This window comes from Rattus norvegicus, chromosome 7 (genome assembly GCF_036323735.1).
Source record: "Rattus norvegicus strain BN/NHsdMcwi chromosome 7, GRCr8, whole genome shotgun sequence".
In the NCBI taxonomy this organism is placed as follows: domain Eukaryota; kingdom Metazoa; phylum Chordata; class Mammalia; order Rodentia; family Muridae; genus Rattus; species Rattus norvegicus.
In genome coordinates, this window is record NC_086025.1 from 128,515,416 (window position 1) to 128,540,687 (window position 25,272).

Below are 25,272 nucleotides of genomic sequence, written 5' to 3' on the forward strand. Positions count from 1 at the left end.
TTATTTTATGTATATGGGTGTTTTGCTTGCATGTATCTCTACGTGTTATCTGCATGCCTACCTAGTGCCTGGGGGGCCAGAAGAGTAGAAGTGGAGTTACTGATGGTCTAGAGCCACCATATGGGTGCCAAGAACTAAACCCAGGTTCTCTGCGAAAGCAGCCAGTGTTCTTAACCCTGAGCCATATTTCCAGTTAAGGCTTTTACTTTGGGGGAAATTTTCCATGCTGTCAGGGGAGTGCTGTGTCAGCTCCATTCTCTGGTTGCCTGCTCATTCGTTTGAGATTCTTTTTTCTGGGACAGTTTCTCTGTGTAGTTCTGGTTGTCTTGGAACTTGCTCTATAGATGAGGCTAGCCTCAAACTCACAGAGATCCACCTGCCTCTGCCTTCTGAGTGCTGGCATTAAAGCCATGAGCCATCACCCGCCTGGCTTCACTTGAGATTTTTGACTGTGCCAATGGGAGCATCTGTATTGTGATTGTGCTGGAATGTGCTAAGGACCGTCTTCAGTTCACTCCTCCTGGGAATACTTGTCAACACGGTTTCTCTGAAACTGTGGTCATCGGCCATGTTGGTACTTTATGGCTGTTGCAATCCTCTGCATTGTAAATTGCTGCGGTAATGAAGCAGCCTGGGTTCCAAGTGAAGAAATGCTAATTTTTCCTCCACGTCCATGAGTCCACCCAGTAAGATTAAATGTTGCACTATTATTCTAAGCACTGGAATATGGAATCCATCTGAGATGATCAATGCAAAATCAATTCTATTTCTTTTCTTTTCATTTATTTATTACTTTTTTCACAGGCCAGTAGCATCTGTGATTCATCATGCAAATATTTTTTGTACTTGATTTTCTGTAAACATTTTCAAATGATCTTTTGGTTTCTTTCTCTATATAATACACACATGTTTTCTAGGACTTTTAAAAAATTTATGTCATTTTCTAGATTCATAATCATCAATCTACATACCATACCATATAATGTTATAACCCACTGTCAGCAACAGGTCTTAGAGTGTTACAGAGCAGAAGTGATCGTTGATTGCCAGGGAAAGTTCTCAGCCTGCAACCAGACCTTAGGATCTCATACAATAGCCTATGTTTCTCACAGCTGCGGGTCAGGACAGGAAATGAACCCGTGGGCCTTGCGCAAGCTGGCAAGTGCTCTGCCACTGAGCTACAATGGTAGCCTTTTTTAATCTTTCGGGACAGTCTTGCTATATGACTCAGCCTAGCCTGGAACTCCAGCCCCTCCTGCCTTAATTCCTCAGCTGTAGGGATTAAAGACTGTCGTGAATAAACGTTACAGGCACAGGCACGCTGATATACCTTTAACTATAACCATCTACTACTCCACATATTTAGAACATCACATCCTCAATGGTAACAAACTCTTGGGACTTATTTTTTACAGACAAGTTGAGTCAAATGCTCATACAGGATCACAGGAATGGACTGAGGATTCGACCTGGACAGTCAGCACCATTGACTACCATTGGCAGCACGGTAATTCATTCCATGCCAAGGTCTTCAGTAAAGGAAGGGCACAGAGAGGGTTAAGGGCAGAACATTTGAAACCTCATTCTCATAATGAAATAAGAGTATTACATTATTTTCTTACTTACGTGTGCTTTGCACCTATTAAATCCTATCTTCCAAACCAAATTACCAGAAGTATTGGAATCACATATGCTATTTTACTTCATAGTTTATCTCCACCGAGACTAATACAGTCAATTTAACACAGTGGATTAGTTCTCCTTTCTTATGTGTAATAACGGGGATCACGTTTTATAGATTATGGATGCCCCTTCCTTACCACATCCAACTGGGCTTGCGTAAGCATCCTCCTGCCTGAGCAGAAGAAAAAGGCCAAGGTAATATTCGACTTCTAGGACCCAAAAATGGGGTTTTGCTGAGAGACCAGGAGCTTTTGAAGCTGCTGGCACCTCTCTTCATACATTTCTCAATGTCTTCTTCACAGCCAGGGGGGCGTGGCCAGGCTTGTAGCATGCGACTCAATGAGTTCCTTAGCAGTGTACAAAATGCCTTTTCTATGAGGAGAGAACAGGACAGAAGCAAGAACGTAACAGGCTACTAGTTTTTAAAATCCCATTTATTAGAGTACTCTGAAGCTTTGTGCAGTGGCAATATCGTAGCCAATGAGGTTTATCCAAGGCACGATTATTGCTAATAGAGTGCTCTGGTAAAAAATAAAATAAAATGAAAAAGAGTAGCAAAGACAGGAGAATCAGGGCTCCAGAGATGTCTCAGAGGGTAAACACACTTGCCACCAAGGCTGACAGCCTGAGTTGAACAGGCAGAGCCCACATGAAGGAAAAGGAGAACCGAATTTGTTCTCGGACCTATACTGGGTGCTCTCAGGCACATGCTGTGATTATCAGGCTCCATAGATAGATAGATAGATAGATAGATAGATAGATAGATAGATAGATAGATAGATGATGGATGGATAGATAGATACATAGCTAAGTAGGTAGGTGGGTAGGTAGGTAGATAAGTAAATGGCTTTTTTCCTTGTGGACTTGATCTGGAGAACAGAGAAATTAAGTTGCATAGATAAATGAGAGGCAGAGGAAGGCCTGTGATTCCCAGCTTGACCTCAGGGAGACAATGGCTTTGAGGGCAGCATAGTATAAACTGAAGTGAGTCAAAGTAAACTCCAAATCCAGCAGGACATAGAGCAGAAATGCTACACTGCTGCAGTCTGGTACAGCAAGGCCAGCCCCTGCAGCTGGGCCCCAACAGATTACAACCAGCCAGATGGCCAGGAGACACCACCAGGCTCTGATCAGGCTAGGAGAGGGCCAGTGTACATGGGATAGCACAGACTGCATCTAAAAATGCAAACACAGCACACAGCAAGAAGTGGCTGTTGGACATCACCCCAGAGAGCAGCAGAGGCAGACACAGGATATTAGCACTTACTCCTTGCTGGGGCTCACAAGCAGGATAATCCTAGGAAACTCAAGTTACTCCTCAATATACATGGTCACCAAAGCTATACCCCTGTCTTTCATGATTCATGACCTTAGATAAAAAAAATCAAAGAAGTCCAGACTATCTGAGAAATTATTTTGTTTTCCTCAATACATTCATTAATGCTTTCCATCTAAAAAGAACTGATTCTTTAAGCAGCAGGTGCTGGACAAAAATTGATTTGTGTGACTAGACTTTAACAAGTTTGTAAGGCAACATGACAAGCTGCTGGTACCTCACTGCCTCATCTGTCCCCATACAGGTCAATATGAATCTAAAGAGCCTTCAGGCAAGCTGACTGCCCTGTATCCTCCCACCCTCAGGCAAGCTGACTGCCCTGCATGTTCCCACCCTCAGGGAAGTCCACCACCCCACATCCTCCCACATTACTGCTCCTTATAATTCCATCAAACTCCAGGAAAACATGTCTGTCATTTGTCAGGACTATGTAAGCCATGCCATCTCACAAACAAATGGCTATTTGAGTCTGTTTCTTTCAGTTACATTTATACATTAAGGAGCAAAAGAGAATTCACAAGTCAAGGACTTTGGTGATTTTTGTTTTTTGTTTTGTTCAAGATTAAATGAATATAATGCTTTTTAGAGTGGGACATGATTAAGTGAATTTCATCAAAATTAAATGTACTTGTTCATCTAAGAACCCCGTTAAGAGACAGGCTACAGACTAGGAGACAGTGCTTTCAAAGTCAATGCCTTGCAAATGACTTATATCTCCATATATATATATACTAAAAACCAACAATAAAGTCAGGAAAAATTCCTCCCCATAACCATTGAACAGTTACTTCACATAAAAAGAAAATACATGATATTTGGTTGAGTATAGCATGAGACATTAAGAAAATATTTTTAAAAATTCCATGCTGAGATGTTCCTCACATATAACAAAGAAGATATAATCAAGGACCAGAAAATGAATATTCATGGCGTGTGGATCATGTGTGATGTTCACATATGTGGGTGTGAGTACAGATTGGTACTAAGTGGACAATTGCTATGGCTAACTATTTGACGGTTCCTTTAAATATTAAATATACATTTATCTAGAAACTTAGGAAGTAATGTTCCAAATAAGACAATATTAGATATATAATCATCAAAATTCATCAGACTAAATATGAAAGATTTATGCATTTAATCACATGTTAGTTACACTTTTATGAAAATAGATATAAATAAAAATAGCTTTATAAAGACAGTGATAATTTTGAGAGACTAAACTACTAATTTAATAGAGTTATAATTATTATTAATGATAGAACAATGCACATTTGCACATAATTACAATATAAAGTGATTCAAGCAGAAATGGAAATCTGCAAATGGGGTAGAGTTAGAGATAGTTTCCAACCAAGGATGTCTATTTTATCGATTTATTGGTACTTAAAAAGAAAAGGAATAAAGAGAGCCACTTCAAAAACCTTTTGTTTTTCTCTAAAGCCATAATATAATAATGGCTTGCTTAACAACATTCTATTTACAATTATGCCTATGATTTAATTTTTGAAGATAATATTCAATTAGTTGTGAACCTTGGTCTATCAAGGAAGGGGTTATTGGGTCTAAGGAGGTGGTTCAGTAGGGAATGTCCTTGCTCTGCAAGAATAAGGACCTCAGTTTAGATTCCCCACTACCAACACCAGGTACAGGGGCCACTGCTGTCCTGTTGCTGGAGACAGGAAGATCCTTGGGGTTGGGAGCCAGCTAGACTAGCCAGTCAGCAAGCTCCAGTTGCAATAAGAAATCAGTCTCAAGTAAGATTAAGATCAGTTGATGAAAACATCCAGGGTCAGCTTCAAGCTTTTACAGCTATGTGTGCATGCACACACACAAATACACACACATATGCATCGCAAAAGAAGAGATTGCTCTAAAGAGTGATATTTTATTCCTCAAATAATTAATATCAGTATCACACTAAAACAACTGAACAGGTCAAGTTGCAGAGTATTCTCAACAGCCCCACAGAGTCACTGCACAATCTGCCAAATTGAAAACAGGCAAGCAGCAATAAAATGAATTAAACTGGTGACAGTGTCCTCAAAGCCCCTGCAGTGACAGTAAGTGGCACTTACTTCCACAGGGAGTCCAGAGGCACATTTAGCCATGGTGACAAAAAAAATGTGTGTTTTGGTCTCAAAGAAAACAAGCAGAGACTTCTGGAACCATTACATATATGTACAGGGAAAGTAGAGCATCCATGAAGAGTGACTGTGATTGAGCTCTCATGGTCAATCAAGAGGATATAGGAGTCTATATACACACTATACTTAAAATATCTATATCTATATTAACATACTTGCATATTAATGAATAAAATGGACTAGAAAGCTGTACATGCTGTCTAGCAAGTAATGGAACACTTCTGCTTTATCACAAAAGCACCCTACGTAGTTATTGCTTATGGTATAAACACCTGAATCCCCTCTTCTGTAAACAGGCTGCAATAGGTGATTGACATATTCTGACAGGTTCACCTGCCTTCTACACCATAAGTCACGAGGAGTAATAAATTCACACTATGAGTAAAGACTGAACGTTTGACATCAGAAGAAATTCAGTAAGATTTCTGGTGAAGGAATTTTCTTTCAGAACAATGATGGGACATACACATCTTAAAGTCTGGGGCAAATCAAAGTTTATGACTGCAAGCGAATAGCAAGATATGCAAATGTAGTATAACTGGAATGTTGGGAGTTGAGTTCAGGACTAGAAACTCGCTCAGTGTGTTCTGAGTTCCAAGCCTTGACCCACACCAAGGCAAAAATGAGTAATAGCAGAGACAAAGATGATAGATGATAGATAGGTAGTAGGTAGGTAGGTAGGTAGATAGATAGATAGATAGATAGATAGATAGATAGATGAAAGGTAGATAGATAGATAGATAGATAGATAGATAGATAGATAGATAGATAAGAATAGACAATAGGTGATTGACAGTTACATGATCTTTTCAGCATGCTGTTTTTTATTTAGCTATCACTTTCCCTTTTTCTCTCTCTCTCTCTCTCTCTCTCTGTGTGTGTGTGTGTGTGTGTGTGTGTGTGTGTGTGTGCGTGCATGTGCGCGCATGCAGGCATGGATGCGTATGTGGGTAGACGTTCCCACTTTCATTTATCAATCATTTGTTGATATACATGAGAGCTGTAGCTGGATCTAAATAATAGCTCCAAACATAGGAGAACTCCGAGATGCCTAACAAGAAGAATTTGCTCCAGCCGGAAGTGAGGCAGAATGGCTGACTTGCTCTTACAGACAGACGACCAATGTACTGGGTGCAAAGGGACTTTTTCGGTTTCAGTGTTGGCAAAGAGAGCAGGCTTCAGAGCCAGCAGCACCCAGCTCTCCACACCCTACATAGCAAAAGCGGAATCTGGTGTGTGGAATCTTCTGTCATAGTCTGCTCATCCTCAATGCCTACAATGCCACGGGGACAGATTTTGCCCTTCAAAAACATCTGATCCTTTGTTTTGCAGCAAATTCTGTTCTTTCTTCTTTAATTAAAAACAAGTTTCTGCAGAGAGAACACATATTTGACACCTCTCATGACCTCACTCATATTGTTATAGACTTATTTTGGCTGAATCCTGTATATTTAATCCACTAAAATTATCATGCTCCACCTCCATTGTGAACACTGGCAAGGAATTTGATTTATTCTTTCTTTAAATGAATAAAGTTTGGTCTGAATGTTATAGCTGTTTAATGACACGTGTGTGTGTGTGTGTGTGTGTGTGTGTGTGTGTGTGTGTGTGTGTGTGTGTGTGTGTAGAAGGGTAAATCCTCCTCCTACTTCCTCCATGAGCTATGGCTGCTTATGTACAATGCTTCCTTTGCTTGCCCGATGTCTGTAATTAATGGTTCAGAGAGTGGTAGAAATCGGCCGGCACTACAGAGCTTCACAGCCCAACTGGCCTGTTCCCAACCTCACTCCCCAGCTTTCCTAAACTGCCGCGTAAAATAAAAAGTAATTGTCCATTAAATAGGTGGGTTATCTCTCCTCGAAGGCTTCCTGCCTGCTCAGTGATTCACAGAGCAAATATTCTTTTTTCTCTAGTTGTCCCTGAAACATGTCCTAATTTGAAAATAATTTATCAAAGATCAATGCAAGTCATATTGCCTTTGCTGCAAATAAAACCAAACTATTAAAAACGGACCTCGTGGTTATAAAAGGATAAGAATGCACTGTGACGTCAGCCTTGCTCTGAAGAGGTATCTGAAAAATGCATAGTGAAAACTTCCCGAAACTTTTAAAGTGATGAAAATGATGACTGTACAGGTGGTCTTGATGTCCGTCATCTGAGTGACAGTAAATGTCCACACTCTTGTCCCCTCCTGGGCTTCCCACTTCACACCCCAAGTCCTCACACCCACTTCCAACGTGTCCTGTTCTTGCATTCCTGAGTCCTACCCGGTGTGTGACTGAAAGTGCGGTCCTGTTCTTTGCTGTAGAAGCTAGAGACGGGTTGCAGGAAGACTTTATCAAGGGTAACCCCAACTTGAATTGCAAATGCAAAAAATCACACTAACATTAGGTACAATTTCTTTCATTGAATTCAAGGTGAATGAACTTGATAAAATCATCTGTGTGACATTAGTTTCAGAATAACAGCTAAATATTAAATGTTTTAAACTCCCTATGTCCAGGGTCTCTGGATTGAAATTTGAGCTAACAATGGGAATTTTAACATATTTCTCACTTCTGTTTGTAGTGTGATGTTTCTTCTGCCACAGAGAAGGATCCCTTCACTTTTATTTAGAAACCAAAAACAGACTAAAAAGGCACAATGGGTTTTTTTAAGTTTCTTGCTTTATACTGTAATATCGGGGAATAGAAAAATAGTAACAGAAGCAGCAATGCCAATACTTAATAACAGAACTTTCGAAAATCTGTCTCGGAAGGATGACCAACTTATGAATGGATCGTCATACACTAAGCTGCCTTTCTGGACTAGTCACACTTCAAATAAATCTGTATTTATAATATACTTATCAATTTGATGGATTTGATGAAATGTAGGCAGAATATACTCATGCGTGTCGTGTCTTCCTCCAAACAAGGTCAACAGGCAGGGAGGAAGCACCCAGGTTCAATGTCCACCACTAGGAACACCCCACTTCTCTGGTAGCCCTGAGCAAACAATCTATTTGCCTTTTAACTTCACCTTGGGATAAAACGTCAACCTCCAGGAAGAATTTGTCTCAGTTCCAAGTGCATGTCATCAAACAAACTCCTGTAATGGTTTTCAGGTATCAACCACTGCTGAAATTTTAAATAATCTCCAAAAAAAAGGTAGAATCAAGTATTCCAGGATAGAATATGACCTATCAGAACTTTTCCTGTGACTATTAATGGTCCGCTACAGGCAATGAGTTAGACATAATGAATACAGAATTGGATACAGAATGGTGTGTTCTGGGGGAGTCTTAGCTTAGACAGATAAACTAAGCTAAGTGCTACACCTGAGTGCATGGGGAACTGCGTGGCCCACCATCATGAGTGATCCCCTTGAACCTCCACGTGCGATGTTGTGTGCAGTAACAAAGGAAAAGGCATCTTCTAGGAGCAACCTTCAGAGCCCAGGACAACCCAAGGTGCTTTGTAGGGGAGAATTGTTTTGCACACAGTGTTAAAGCCTCTCAGGTAGACGGGAGATCAGGAACGACCTGAACATCACAGGTTACAATAAGATGAAGGAAAAGGTGAGGATCCGGTTCAATCTCAAATGAACTTAGAAAACATCTAACTCCCATCCACTGTGTGGTGAAAGTTTGCCTGCCCTTGTAATCTCCTCTGGAACACATTAAAACATGCATTTTTTTGTTGTAGTTAGTGGGTAAATGAATGGAAAAATCCTTAAAATGAGCCATTTAGTTTTGAGAAAACCTATTGAAAGTATTTTTCTGAAATTGACACAGAGTTTGACTCATCCTGACTTCTTTTTGGATCTTAGATCTGCCCTCTACAATAGCGAAAATATGAGAATCATAAGTCATATAAGTAATTAAATTTCTGGTAGCCACATTAAAAATGTAAAAAGAAACTGTTTTAATTTTAATAATACATTTATTTGAGCCACTATACCCAAAATGCTACTCAATATAAAATCACTATAAAACAGTAATGAAAGTTTGCATTTTTACACTGTCTTCAGAGTCTGTTTTTATGCTTTTGTAGATTGCAGTCTACATGCACATGAGGGCAGGCACAAGTTAGGGTGAGAGCCTGTGATTGGGCAGTGGAAAAGAAAGATGGGCTGTGAACTTTAGGGACCAGTACAGAGACACAGCGCAGAGGAAGGAAGGGAGATAGAAGAGGAGAAAGATGACCCAGATCTGTGTGGCTTTAAACTGCCACAGGTAGCTATGAATATCTTATAAGGGACAGATAGTTACAGGACAATTTGTCTTATCTAGGTGGGCAGTTTATATCAATATCAATTGGCTCTGAGTTCATTGTGTGCACATTTTGTGGTGTGAGAATTTACTGATACAAATCTGACTGATAAATTACAAGCCTATAGAGTTTTGATTTTACTTGGTTATGGGGGATTTGTGACAGCTAACCACAGGGGCAGACGGTTGGGAATGTAAGCAGAATTCACAGCAAGAGAGCCATGAGATGGGTGGTCACTGCATGGGGCTAGCCATGGAGGTGGTGAGACCACCGCAGGGGCCAGAGAGTAGCCAGCATTACCATGGGTGCTGACTTTATTTTTTTTAATATTTCATGCAACAGATGACGTCAAACATGGCAGGTAAGAATCCACTAGAAATTTAAGAGTCTTAGCCCAAGAATTAGAGATTTAGCTCTTAGGGAGCAGAGGGGAGAGATGGTTTCTCAGGGAGAGGAGGAGTCATGTGGTGGCTCAAGTGCTAAAAGCTTAAACAAAGAAACAGAGGGGCAAACACTGCTCACAGGATCTGAGGTCCCCTGCTGTGAAAAGAGACAAGATGGCTGCTCTCAGTCAGAGAGCTGGAGAATGGAAGCTGCCTGCTTCCTTAGCAGATATTGATTGGAGTAAGATTTAATTCAAAGGCTGTTTTATTTGCTTTTAGGATATATTTACATACAGATTTTTGTCCTAATCATGTGAGGAATTTCACCTTTGGTTCAGAACTAGGATAGGGAAAATTACTGACTCCTAAGTAGGGAGCAGTGATGGCTGCCTGCTATGAACAGGTATTGATGGATATCCATGGCTCCAAGCAGAGAGCACAACAGATAGATGGTGTAATACAGTCTTCAGGGAGCTCATATTCTTTCTTCGTGGGCTCCACGGGAATTTTGGGTTAATTATTCTGACATGACAGATTAGAAAAAAAGGCCTGAGAATAGGTTTACACTGTAAGCAAAAGATATTTTAGGATAGTAGGGAAATTGTATGAAACAATTGTTTTAGGGAAGCTTTGAAGTCCTTCAGGATAACTCATGTTCTTTGAATGTGGGCTCACAGGGCGTTTTGGTTTAACATCCTGGCATGGCAAGTTGATTTATTTGTTCATTTATTAATTCATTTGTTTTGCATTGTTTTTATTATTAAATTAGTAGGATTATGAGTTTTTGGTTGTTCTATTATTCCTCTGGAAGGGAATACAAACTTCAATCAGTGGCTGACTGAAGGATATGCTGATGTGGGAGAAAGGTTTCATCTTTGCGTGTTTAGAAAAGGTGATTAGTGTCTAGACAACATCCAGAGTTGTATGGATCAGGTTTGACAGAGACATAACACCTGAATTTATATTCAAGCAAATCAGACAAAATATATTCTTTGTGCCATCCCTTGAATCACATGAGTGAAGACTTAGGATTGGAGCAGAATTTCATCCTAACTAGTCTGAACACCCTACTCAGACTAATACAATCCATACTGATATCTTGATGATGCTAACAATTTGTTTTGAGATTTGTATATTACAGACTACACAGCTTTGGTGAGTCTCATCATCAGACATGATGAACTGACCTGCTTGAACTCCTGATCTCAGAAACTTTCAGCTGGATCCAGTCAGGACAGACATCAGAGACTACAACAATCCTTGGTGTGGCCTTCTTAAGGCCAACCAACCAACTCCCCCATTTTCCTTATCCTTTCCTCCATTCAACAGTATCTCAACGCCCACATTCAGCTATAAGAAGTTATGAAGAGTCACCATCCCAGTTCCCTTGGCTCGGTTATTCTAAGTTGTCTTTCTGGGGAATTTAGAAATGGCCATAATTTGAAAAGGGAGGAAATAGCTAGAATTGATTGTGTAGCCATAATCTCATCTGGTAGAAATCTTTACAATACTTACTAAGTTGAAGTCATAATTTCTTACTTTGGTACAGAATTTATTTTGATATAAATTTAAGGTTTTCATTGGTAGAATTTCTTATTGATATAAAATTGAGGTTAAAATTCTTACTCTCATAGAGGCATTGTGCCTATACAACACACTTAAGAATACACGGCTTAGACACAGTGCTTCCATAACTGTTAGTATAAATGGATCTGAGATGATTAAGCCTTTGAGTTAAAGGCCAGATAGCAAATTCTTGACTCCAAGTTAATTGCTAGGGTTCTTGCAAGATATTTTAATTAGAAATAGCTGAGAGTAGTTAAAGGACAACAGTCCAGATTAATTTACAAAGAGAGATGGTTTTCAAGAATGTCAGAAGTCCACAAAATGTGACGTTTACGTTAAGACGTACCTCATCCTAACATTTCACATCTGTGGATTCAAAGAAGAAACTGAATGTCTCTTCCAGGTGAGGCTGTACATTGTAGCTAGGTAGTCACTGGGCAGAAACTGCCTATTTCTTCTACAGACCTGTACTGTTCTTGAGAGGACACAAATTATAGGTTAAGACAGCTTAGTTCTGCCAAGACAGAATAACATGGTCCTTAATAATTCCTCTTTCACTAAGGTCTGTCAGATGATCCTGGGCCATGTGAGCAGAATCCACAGCAAGAGAGCTGCGAGACGAGTGGTCACTGCACGGGGCTAGCCATGGAGGTGACGAGATCACCAGGGCCCGAGAGTAGCAGGTGTTAGCACGGGATGGTGCCTTTTTATTATTATTTTTATTTCACATGTATCTCATTTCCATTTGCAGAATGCATATCCCACTACTCCATGGCCATTCGGGTTAGAGACCATATAAGATGACCCAGTTTGAGAAAAGAATTCACAAATTTGACTGAACATCAACCTCACAAAAAAAAAAAAAAAAACCCAAAATATAAACTCCTGGGATTCACTCTCAGAGGCACAAGGAGTCTTGTAACAAGGCAGTCAGAAAAAATACTTATTACAAACCAACATGTGGGAGTCATTCCTCTAAAGCAACTGAAGCCATTCTAGGTCCTCCTATGCATGAGTCTCCGGTCTCTAAGAGGAATTCCTGCATTGCTGTGTCTGGTCTCTGAACTAATATTTCCCACCTCTCCCAAGCATGTGCCACCTGGAGTTGTTTCCAAGCCTGACAATGGCTCCCTAGACACAGTCCAGTGTGTTTGGCTTATCTGCAATAACAGGGAAGAGCTGCGACACAAACAATCCAAATCAGTCTTTATCTGCCTCGAAACGTTTCTTGGTACACTTATTTGAATATGAGTGTCCCTGCCAACTCTTCACTTCATAACTCTTCAAACTGAAATTTTAAACTTTCAATTTCATGAAGCATTCAGTTAGCCTAAGATCTTCAGCATGCTGCCTACTTCACCATGGCCTGTGGAGAGGCCTCTCTGAGTAATTCAGGGTCTTGTGTGGAGGAAAACTGCCTTTCTCAACTCTCAGCTGTCCTCATGTCTAGAGGACAGAACATTGCTGTGATAGGATGGATTGTCAGCCCCTTCTGAGGTTACATAACCACAAACATTATAATAATGTGCTACAAAAGTCATATTTGACATGACTCGGGTAATGTCGTGGTGTTTGCTCACTGAAGGTTTACTGAGCACAGTGTGCATAGTTTGTAGACTAGAAGGCTTCAAGGAGCAAGACAGACTCCCAAATGCCAAGATATCACAATTGAGACAGAATGAAAATCGAGACAGAATATCATTTAGTTGGAAATGAATATGTGGAGTTCTCGCTAAACACTAGGCTTTGGATACATAACCATGAGCAAAGCAATAATCCTCGTCCTTTCTGGTGGAACTGGCTGGTAATAAACAATTAGAATGATAACTGAGTATAGCAGTACATCAGATGATACGCGTTAGAGAAGCTATGAGATCAGAGTAAGGCAGATCAAGAAAACTTGTACACTGGAAGGCACATTATGCTTCTGTTTCCTTAGAGAACCCTCACTGATACATCCAACCAATAGGCCAAGTCTAGAGCACACCACAGATTCCAACTCCTTAGCAAGCTTGGAGCCCAGCCCAACCAGGGGATGAGCGATTTCGCTTCTTTTCTGAATGTTTACCAATTCTCTCCACGGTACAAGACTGTCAACGCAAGATCGATAAGATTGTGCTTGAGAAGTTAGGGTGACTCTAGAAGGGAGCTACAGAGCCTTTCTCCTGTCACCTCACTTCTGAATCAGGCATGTGTCAAGCCATAATACACCTCTTTCTATCCTAACCTGCCATTGGCTCTTACCCCCTCTACCCAAATCCATGTGTCTGTGGGACGGGAACCTCAGCTGAGAAAATGTCCCCATCAGATTGGCCTGTAGGCAGGTCCAGGGTAGGGGATTGATTACTGGTTTATGTGGAATGGCTCAGCAATCGGGTGGTGGCATCACCCTTTGGTAGATGAGTCCTCAGTTGTATAAAAACACAAGCTCAGAAGGCCATGGAGGACAAGCCCGTAAGGCGCTTTCCTCCAAGGCCTCTGCTTCAGTTCCTCCCTCTGGTTCCCTCCTCTGTTCCTGCTCAAGTTCCTTCCCTGACTTTCGTCAATGATGGGGATACGTAAGGCGAACAAACTCTGTCTCCCAGTGGTTGCCTTTGGTTGTGACCTTTCACAACAATAGAGAAATTGCAAAGAAACTGAGAGAGGCAACACGGCCCCCCTCGCCCATTAGATACTTTCACTCATTATTCTGGATTGGAAGAACCTTTTGAAGGGAGGTCAAATGAACCCTATTCTGTCTTCTGGCCATTGTAAACACGTGAGTATGTCTATTTCATCCTTAAGTAACTCCCGTGTGAACTGTCTGTGTCTTCTTCCACATTCACCAGGCCTTCTCCCTGTTATGTACATACACTCCTTGTGCTGTGCTTTAGACCTGGGTCCTTCTGCATGATGAAAATATAGATGCACCCCACTCATAGGTACACCCCTGACCCTTTCAAGGCTCATCTGGGCTAGCCTCAACTGTGACATATGTTCTATGTGCTGAGTGGAAGTTTAGCAACATGAAGTATGTCACACCCATAAGGGCTTAATGTCTGCTGCCTGAGCCATCATTTGGCACCTTAGCAAGCACTGAGTCACAGACAGGTAATAGCAAGGATATGGGAAAGCACAGGCGCCTGCAAGAGTGCAGTCTGCAGCCAACCCAGACAGAGTGAGAGGGTGAAATAAAGCCAAAGCAAGCAGGAATGGGTCATCTCCGCCATTACACAAGTGACACTTTGATCATGGCATGCACCCTCCACTGCCCTCCCAAATGACCACAGCTGCCCAGAATCAACCCTGCTGGTGTCCATCAGGACCCCAAGCACTTGTAGCTGCCCTTGTCAAGAGGTAAATCTTATACTTACTGGGTGTGCAGTAGTAACTAACAGCTCAGCCCACTAACAAAATGGTCAGGCTTTCTTTTCTACCTCTAACTGTATCTATTAACTTTTGGGAAAATAAGTGGGATATATATATATATATATATATATATATATATATATATATATATATATATATATATATATATGACACTCAATTTCAATGTTTGTCCTCAGAATTAGCACATGGTTAAATAAATCCTGGAGAAGATCCATTAGAGGCTCTGTGTTTACATAATTTTAACTACCAAGTTCAAGACCAAGTTTCCAGCCACCATACAGACAGACTTGTGGCAGCTGACTGAGGGCTCAAAAGAAAGTTGAATTCAATAATCCAAGAATTCTCAGCTCCAAAATAGATGCTCCTGCTCGTGCTGTGCCGAATCGCCCCACGCACAGAGGCAGACAGATGTTCTAGCTCACAGCCCGGCCTTCAGAAGGCCAGCGGGGATTCAGGAAGCGAAGCCAAGGGTGTCCATGGGATGTGTCCCTTCCTCTTAGAGCTTATAGAGGCCGTCCACATGCCTGGGCTCATGTCTGCCTGCACCCTCAAAGACAGCAAGCACCATCAAGTTCCACATTGTGTCACTATGACCGTGACTCAAATGTCTCCCCCTACCACAATAAAACTTTGGTTGGCCCGACAGGCCAGACAATGTTAAAATAAAAATAACCCTCTTATTTTAAAGCTAGCTGACTATCTAAGTAACCGTAATAGCATCTCCAGGCTTAAGTGCCCTCCGCAGTATGACAGCATTCACGGGAGCAGAGAGTGGATGTGTGGACGACTGAGGGATTATCACTCAGCCTAGCACACTGTCTTGGAGCTGCTGGAGGTTTAATCAAATCGACAACACATGTCTATGTCACTGACAAGCCTCATCGCAGTAGGAAATCAAATAAATTATTTTTTAAAATCATAGAATTAATAAAATTTTTGTTTGAATTGTATTTATTTTGTGTGTATTGGGTACTTTGTCTGCATGTCTGTCTGTGCGTGCATAGCGTATTCCAGGAAGCAGGAAGAAGTCATATGTCCCCTGAAACTGCAGTTACGGCTGCTTACGACCTATTATTGAAGCTGAGAGTCAAACCCAGACCCTCTGGCATGGCAGTCATTGCTCCTAGCCCTCAGCCATCTTTGTAGCCTGTCATATAAATCAAATCAGTTCAAAAGCCCTAGGAAGAACATGTCAGCCAGATGGTGGGCCACGACTCAAAAGTGCTATTCCTGGTATAGAAAAGGACACCAAATTGGACAATGATCACATGTGCAATGCCATCTGAAACAGTAAGGGATGCAATGGCAGATTATTATACCAGATACAATACGGAAACTTTAGAAGACATATTGAAGAGGGTAGCAGAGTGATTTTAATATCCCTGTCACATAGCTCTCCCCAACCTTGGTCAGCATATCTTGGAGAATGTGTCTCCAGAGTCTTCTCTTAGAAGAACTGGAGGTGGGAACCACTTCTACAACACATACCCTCAGACAGGCCCATTCTGGTGAAATGAAGCAGTGAGGCTGACCTCCACAGCCCCAGGATCTAGTCTATTACCTACAGGTTGGTCCTCTCAGACTACCCTGTTACCAAGTTATCATCTACAACTGCAGGCTCAGATTAGCCGGACAAACTTGTTCTTCAGGCCCACCTATCATCATGAAAAACCCAGATCCCAAAGTAATCTAAGTAGGAGGCCAGCACTGAACAGACTCAGGCTGCAGGCCTGGGCATACATGGGCTTTATAAATCCTAGCCCCTAATAGTACAGGGCTGTCCTCCATTGTCCTGACCATCAGATCCACCCCACTATGAAGCGATTACACAGAGTACAGCCTTAGTTTTAAGCCGATACTCTCAGACCCAGCCTTCCCACAAAGAGACAACAGGCCCAAATCAACACTAATACCCTCAATAGACCCGCGCTCCAGGCCATCCCTGTAAGCACAGAATCCTGAACCTCCCTATATAGTCAACCAACTTAGACCCACACTAGTGGGTCTAGGAAATCGTTCCAACTACCTACAATGTGGGACATAATTACCAAGAACTCTAGCATGAGCACCACACACAGGACATCAAATGGCCTGCCCCAAATCGTGGGCTTCCTGACTGATGATGAGTTCCCTACAAGCCAAACTACAAAGATGAGAACCAGACCCTACTGCTTCAAATGGACATCCAGAAACAAGAAACATGGGAAAACAGGGAGAGGACATTATGAAAATAAGAATGCTCTCCCAGTTCTTGAACCAGAGAAGAATGTAAGAATATGAATTGTCTTACAAAAATGTTCAGAACACTTACTGTCCAAAATTGCTTCCACGACTCTGACGAGCACTGACAAAGCATGGCTTGGAGCGGAGGGGTTTTGTTTGGCTTCCGTTGTAGTTTGTCATCAAGGGAAACCAAGGAAGCAACTCAAGACATGAACCTTTAGTCAGGAGCTGAGCCAGAGGCCATGGAGAAATAGTGCTTACTGGTTTGCTCTCTGCAGCTTGCTCAGCTAATTTTCATATACAACCAAGGACCACTTGCCCAAGGGTGTCACTACCCAGTTGGATGGTCCATCTCACCTCGATCATTAATCAAGAAAGTATCCTACAGACATGCCCATGGGCTAGTCTGACAGAGGCAGCTCCTCATCTGAGGTTCCTTCTTCCCAGGGGACTCTTCTGGCTGAGGGTAATGACAAAGCTAACCACTAAAACTGTTCTGGAGAAACTCATTACACTCCAGGAAATAGCAAAAGACAGAACAGGTAAGAGATGCCAAACCTGAAAACCTGAGCTCACTCTCTGGGACCCATATGATAGGAGAGGATTGATTCCTACAAGATATTCTCTACAAGTATTCATTAGCATGAATGAATATGCATGTGTGCACACACACATATACATACACACACACATATACATACACACACAAACACACACACAAACACACACACGCACGCACACAAATGTGACCTTTTAAAAAGAAATATAAAGAGATAATTCAGTGAAAAGGCTAAAGACCCATTATAGAAATTCACTGGGAAAACTGAAATTATGTTTTAAAACTCAAACTCATTCTGAAACCGGAAATAACAATGGAAAACAATGAGCAACAAAGAAGAACAAAATATCAGAAATGGTTGCTCAAAGATGCATTCTCCTAAAATATGGCACTGGAAGAAACAGGTCAAGAGATCATGAAAGCAAATATTAGTGTCCCAAAGCTTTAAGGAGAGAAAAGAAAGGAGGCAGCTTATTTGGAGAAAACTCTCCAAATATGAGAAATTATGTACAAATACTAGTAGAAAAAGCTCAAAATCTCCAATAAGATGTAATCGTCCAAAACCTCATAAGAAACAGACAAGCAATTCATCAAAAATCAAGACAGGGTTAGGATTTGCTGGTGAGGTGTCCACACAGATACTCACGTGTTAAAAGCCTGACACCCAGTTGGCGGCCATTCTGAAACTTGTCTGGATCACAAGGGTCCTAATTTCCTAAATGTATTAATTCACTGATAAAGTGAAAGCTGAATGGAGCTGTAGTATGCAGAGGAATCAGGTCAGTGTGTTTACATCTTGTCCCAGGCTCTGGGGTGCTGTGAGGTGATCTCTCCCATTGCGGGGATGTCTTGACTTAACTCAGTCCCAAAACAACCAAACTAGGGCTCTTCGTGGACAGAAAAAAAGGGGGTAAGGCAACTTTGTCGACCCCCCCTTCTTTAAATTACAGAAATTTTTGTCACAGTAACAAAGAAATTAACACAGAAAACAAATGGGTTTTTCCTGTTACAGTACTTAATCACCCGTGTTTGTGAAAAATTTGGAAAGGGTTTGAAAACATTCAGAGTACTCAGTGAAGCTCAGTGGATGGTCCTCAGAAGGACGGGGAGCAGATGCAGAGAGAAGACTGCTCATGAGGGCTCCTAAGGAAGCTGGACTTCGAGGCATCATGTTACACTCTAGCAAAAAGTTGGAGACATTTTGTCCACACCCCGATGCTTTGTAGAAAGCTGTGCTGAACGATGGAGAACGAGTTCATCTGAAAGACGTTTCAAGGCAACACAATCTTCAAGGTGTGTGGTGAATATCATTGGCTGCTTTAGCCAGATGTACAGTGAAAACCAGGAACAAAATAAAAACAGAGCAGAAATACATTTTTTAAAACGTGAAGTTCGTCAGAAAAGGACATAGAAAACTAGAGCAAAGGATGAGGCATTTGCTATGTGTCAGGAAAAGCTCAGTAAAGCACTTGCTTTAAAGCATGAAGAGCTGAGTTCAGTCTTGTAACTCCATACAAAAGATGCTGGGAGCCAAATGGCGGTGCATGTCTTTAATCCCAGCAATGGGAGGGGCACCTTTAATCCAAGCACGGGGGAAGCAGAGGCAAGCAGATCTCTGCAAGGTCAAGGTCAGTCTGGTCTTCAGAGAAAGTTCAAGGACAGCCAGGGCTACACAGAGAAACTCTATCTTTAAAATGATGATGATAATGATGATGATGACGATGACGATGATGACAATGATAAAGAGAGAGGGGAGAAAGGGGAGGAGGAGGATGAGGAGGAGGAGGAGGAGGAGAGAGAGAGAGAGAGAGAGAGAGAGAGAGAGAGAGAGAGAGCGCACAAGGTGGGCATGTGGCACATGCTGGCCTCGGCAGCTCTGAGGAAGCAGAGTTGGGCAGATCCTTTGTACTCACTGGCCAGAAAGACTACACTACTGGAAGAGCCTCAGGTCACTGAGAATCCCCATCTCAAAGTACAAGGAGGGTATTTTCTAAGGATTGAAACTAATTTGACCTTTGGCCTCCACAGCCATACTTACACATGTGCATATGTGCATGCGTGTATACACACACACACACACACACACACACACACACACACACGGAGGTCAGCGGGAAGGAACATTTTACTAGGACAATAGGAAAGATGGCTTAAAGTCATTTTATGAGTAAGCAAAAGTTCATTTATCACAGTCTTAATGATGTAAAAAAAAAGAAAAGAAAAGAAAAATTGAGACTTATTTGAAATTTATTTGAAAAAAAAGGGGGGTCCAAGTTTCCCTCCTTGCACAATGTCTCCCAGGAAAACAGCATTTCTGCCATCACAGCAATCAAGGGCCTATGCAGCTGCTTACTGGGTCAGGTTGACCAATGCTCAAGGTAGCAGCAGACCTGTGATGCTTATTTCTCCAGTGTGCAGAAGAAAATGTTGTAGGATATCAGGGCTCCATGGAGAATTCAAAGTTAGGCCTAGCAACGCATGACAGGGTCAGAAACCCAGAAGTCATATATCAAAGACCCCATCATATTAAATCTTTCCCAGCCGCGACGGCATTGCTACGGCTTGAATATGTATGCCTTTTCAAAGCATGTGGTGAATGTAAGACTACAGTGGTAGCATCGATGGAGGCCTTGGGAGAGCAGCACTGGTCCTCACTGAAGGAAATAATGTGCTTACACGGAGGATGAAAGGAGACGGTGCTGCCTTTCTGCCATAAGGAAGACACAGGAGCCATCCATAAGGAATGCCCTTCACCAGAGCAGAATCTCAGTGAAGCAAAAAAAAATTAGCAAACTAAGTTCAAGGCTGATAGAAAGAATGGGACAATAAGGGTTGAACAATAGATGATAGAGATGTAGGGGGGTAGATGATAGAAAGAAAGAAAGAAAGAAAGAAAGAAAGAAAGAAAGAAAGAAAGAAAGAAAGAAAGGAAGAAAGAAAGGAAGAAAGGTAGATAATAGGTAAGTGATGGATGGATGGATGGATGGATAGATAGATAGATAGATAGATAGATAGATAGAAGCTAGATAGATAGATGGATAGATAGATGATAGATAGGTAGATAGATAAATAGCCAGACAGATAGATAGATGATAGGTAGATGATAGATAGATGATAGATTGATAGATAGATAGATAGATAGATAGATAGATAGATAGATAGATAGATAGATAGATAGGCAGACAGACAGACAGACAGACAGACAGACAGGTAGGTAGATGATAGGTAGATGATAAAAAAGATGATAGATGATAGATAGATAGATAGATAGATAGATAGATAGATAGATAGATAGATAGATAGGCAGGCAGACAGACAGACAGACTGACTGACTAGATCAGGGAATAGAGAGATAAAATAAACTGAGACCTAGAGCAGTTTTATAAATATAAGCAGCACTAACATAACTTCATCTGAAGTAAGCAAAAACATATTCAAAGGAAACAAATCAGAAATGAAAGAGGAAGCATTACAATTGGTTACATGGCATTTAAAGATCCAAAGAGACGACTTCAACTGATACCAAGCCTAAAAATAGAAGCCCTGACTTGCTCCTCAGAATTCTATGTGCCCAGTACCTAATTCCAAAGCTATTTCCACAGGTTTAAGCATGTCTTACAGAAGCAGCCACTTCTGTGCAACAAAATACGTTAGTTACGTATCACTGATAAATTAGAAAAAAACCAAAAACATAACAATATTTATCAGTTATTAGTGTACTTATTATTTCATAATTCAGGAGGTTCAAAATTAGTTTCACTGACCTAGTAACTGTAGAATAATAATTTGGATTGTTGTGAACTTAACTTGTAACAGCATCCACTTCATCAGCAAGGGTACTGAAGCTCAGAGAAGTAAGTACCCTCACCAGTGTCCTCACAAGTAACATAACTTGTGACATTTTGCCTGGGTCTACCTGGTTTCTAAGACCCGCTCTGATCACTGTGTTATTTTTACTCTATCAGAGAGCATCCACAGCCTGAGACATACCTCTGATTGTGTCTGAGAGGGTGACTCACTAAGAAAGACGGGCCCTGAATGCAGGTGGTCCAGGGACTCTGGTCTCAGATTGAATACAGAGAAAACTGAGAAAGAGAGTCCTGAACATCATCAGTCTTCATCCCCCTCTGTTGCCTACACATAAGACGCCTGACCCTCACCCACCATGCTTCTTGCACCACAGACACAGCCATTCTCATTGTCATGGCTTCCCCTTCGAATTGCAAACCAAAATTAATCGTTCCCTCAAGTTGCTTTTTCAAGTGTCTTGTCACACCTATGAGGGGTGCAGCTCGCACGCGGCTGAAGGCAAGCCCTCGACACACCATGTGCTGTAACAAAGTCGCCTAACTTGTGTCACTGGCCTACCACCACATACCTAGGGACGCTTTTTCCTTCGCAGGTGAAAAGTTCTTTAAGAAGGATTAGTGTTAAGATATCAACTAAGGGAAAAAATGTTTTGATTTTATCTACCCTTTGGGAGTTAACGAGATTATGCAATCTACAAGCACTTCAGAAGGCATTTTTTTTCCGTAAGACGACAGATGAGATTATCTATTTCGGGAGCCTGGATGACTGTACGATCAAACCCAGGCTAACTCTGTGTGCATGCCTTATTCTTTTCGATCTATCATGTACAGAGAGAAAAGAAAATTATTATGATTGTTATCTGCCAAAACATCAGCGAGGCTCCAAAGCAAGGAAGGGAGAATCTGTTCGCGGTTTCCATAGTCCTTAGAATTGGAACTCCTTATCCCCTGCTGCAAGTCCTTTCATTTCCAGCATACGCTACTGTAATTTTTAAAGCTTAATAAGTGTGTTTGAGGCTAAGTGTCAGATTACAGCCAGAAATGGCTAGAACTCCAAACTACCGCCCAGACGAATTAAGTAATTATTATAATAGGCATGACCCAAAGCCCGCATGGATTAAGAAATGGTTGGATTTGAAATCTCGTTACGTTTTCAAAGCAACCGTAAATCAAAGTTTAGCAAGAGTAAAGCAGTACTGCGGTATTATGGTTGGTGTTTCAGGAAAAGGCTGGCATTTGGAAGCATAGGGTTTTACCATGAATGTAAAACAAAAGGCTAAGTATTAGATTCGGATTTCACCATAGTTTTTTTAAAAAAAAAAAAAGTACATTCGTAGATTAAAACATTCATAGTTTTAAAATGCCAACATGCATTTTAAATGTACCAGAAATCAGAAAGAGAAAATAAAGTAACCAAAATGAAAAATACCAAATAGGTAAGAAGTCATGAGGTGAATGTGTTTTGAGAGTTCTTACGGCAAAGGGATGAGACGGAAAGGGGGCCTTGGCATCTGCTGGAGAAGCAACAAGTGGTTCTGAAATCACCTCTGCTCGTTTAGAATAGATTTGATAGCACAGGAAACTTGTACATGAAGTTTGTATGAAATCTGGGAGCGGAGCACCTCACCGTTTTTCTTTTTTGTTGTTGATGTTTCTATTCTTGCTATGACATTTTACACACTATATAAAATACTGGCAGCATTCTCAATTTACTATAAATGGAACCTCAGAACGCTTGGTGGTATGACTGCTCTTGTCTCTCTAAGCCCCGTGGGATCCCGGGAAACAGCACAATGCAGGACTGAGTCCTTATCAAACCTGCTGCTCGCCTGCTGTCTGAGGAGAGGCCTTACCAAGGCGATGCACAACCACCCATCAGTCACCTGTCATCGACTTCAAAATTCAAATCTTATAATAAGAGTTTACTAAAGTACAGTCCATATATCAGGAACGCAGGCCTTGCAAGGCCATGGCAGACGGTAGAGAGTGGCTAATACACAAAGATACTCAATGAGGCTGGAAGTGTAATTCCACATCTTTGAGTGAAAACTAGATTTGTGAAGCCTTTGCTCTTTCTAATATTGAGCTTGGTATTATCTAGGAAACAAAAGAAGTTCACCAGTGGGAGCCGGCATCCGCCAACTGAGCACAATTAAAAGAAAACACAGCACGGGCCATGCTTTTTAAACACAACACATACTTTAAAGAAGCTGACTATTTATATAGAAATAACTATTGTTTTAAATTAACTAGAAGAGGAAACTTGATACCCTGAGACTATTGCCTAGAAACTGTCAAACTGTTTGATATGTAATTGTCCAATTGTCTCACAAAAAACTGTACATTTCTGGTTTCTGCTTGTGATAGATGTACATTCTGTATAGGAAGCCAGTACCCTTAGGAAGGCTAGAGGGGGCCTGTGCGGTTATCATAAGAATACAGACAATTATTAGAAACTCGTTTTGTAAAGCTTCCTATTTACTCAAACTGTCAAGTCCTAAAATAGTAAGGCCCTGTTCTAAGAGACTGAAAATGAGAAACAGAAACAACACGCAGCATAAGCCTAACGCCTATACCTAATTACATCTCTAGCCAACTGGAATTTTGCTGACAATTGGGCTCTATTTCCGTGATTACATTAGGCTATTGTCTTCAGTATCCCAGCCCCACCCTCCCCAAAGCATCTGAAAGTGAAGAAAATATCATAAACACTTGTCACAATAGAAACACCAATTAAGGACTTTAACTGAAATCCTTGCTTAAAGAGCTTACATTTTAATTTATGATGAACACAAACTCCTCTTAAATGCAACACATGTCAGTTTTTCCCCTCTCCCTACAGAGAGCTTATGAGCTGCTGTCCATGGTGGCACCCGCTGGCTGTATGCAGCAACAGCGCCACCACAGAAACATCCAAGTTGCATCCTATGTCTGCTTCTTAAGGCAGATGTGCTGGGTTGGTTGCATTTTGCATTGCCAACGTCTCCGTAATTCTAAGTTGCACGACTTCATTTGAAGCCATAGCTCCCAAAAGCATAAGAACCTCCCATACCCATGTGTAGTGGGAGAGGACGCCTTGATTTTCGAGATCCGGGACCTTCCTCTGTGCTTCTCTATGAATTCCTTGGACACTTTAGCCCCCTTATAGACCCTCAAGCTAAGCACCATCCTGCAAGCCAGGAAGTCTTCAAAAGCTTTGCTCAATCAATTTGCTGCCCGCTTTCTTTAATTGAAGTTTCCTTAAGACTGAACAGTATATTGAAATATAATTTGAAATATGGGCAGTAATGAATAACCAATGTCCACTGACTTCAAAAAGAAAAAAAAGTTTTAAAATTCTACAATTACGGTGATATGAGGCTGTGCTTCTGTGAACATCCCCTTGAAACGATTTCAAAATAATTGTAACAGTATCGTGCCCTTCCCCTGGCCACTGATGGGAAGGGAAGAATGGGTAGCGCTCCATGGTACTCTGCTTCAAGTACAGAGATGTGCAGTAGAAATACCGTAAGGGAATTCCTCTGGGCAGGCACCACAGCGCCGAAACTTTGGGAGGTCAGTATCTTAACCAAGATTGAGCTATCTTGTTTCCTTCCCAAATCCATTCCACCCAAATGAGGCGTTTGTGTTACAATTTATTGTTCCCTAGACGCCCAAATCACCCATCTGCCTCTGGAGTTTCTAGTCGGTAATTAAGGCACTATCCATTACAACCGCCAAGTGCACCAAGTGAGGAGGAGGAGGGCGCAGGAAATGAAGGGGGAGAACCCACTTTAAAAGAGCCAGGCCCTGAGCGCACAGAGCCCTTCACCCCAGCTGGGACCCTCCGCCTGCCCACCCCAGTGCAGCGCGAAGCCAAGTTAGCAAGAGCCGCAGGGCCAGCTCCCCACGACACACAGGGGGCTTCTCACTGGGCCATACCTTGGAAGAGGAAGGCTTTCGTC

General features: G+C 41.6%; 1 protein-coding gene and 1 pseudogene across 2 annotated transcripts in view; one reads left to right on the plus strand and one right to left on the minus strand.

Moving 5' to 3' along the window:
• Window positions 1-25,272, minus strand: part of Nell2 (neural EGFL like 2) — a 319,795-nt gene that overhangs the window by 293,083 nt on the left and 1,440 nt on the right. For both annotated transcript variants that reach the window (NM_031070.3, XM_008765798.2), the window contains exon 3: window positions 25,250-25,272. This exon is cut by the window's right edge and continues 106 nt beyond it. In NM_031070.3, coding sequence (NP_112332.2) covers window positions 25,250-25,272 — 23 coding nt within the window. The remainder of the gene's footprint in view (window positions 1-25,249) is intronic.
• LOC120094043 (U4 spliceosomal RNA) lies at window positions 2,135-2,200 on the plus strand (annotated as a pseudogene).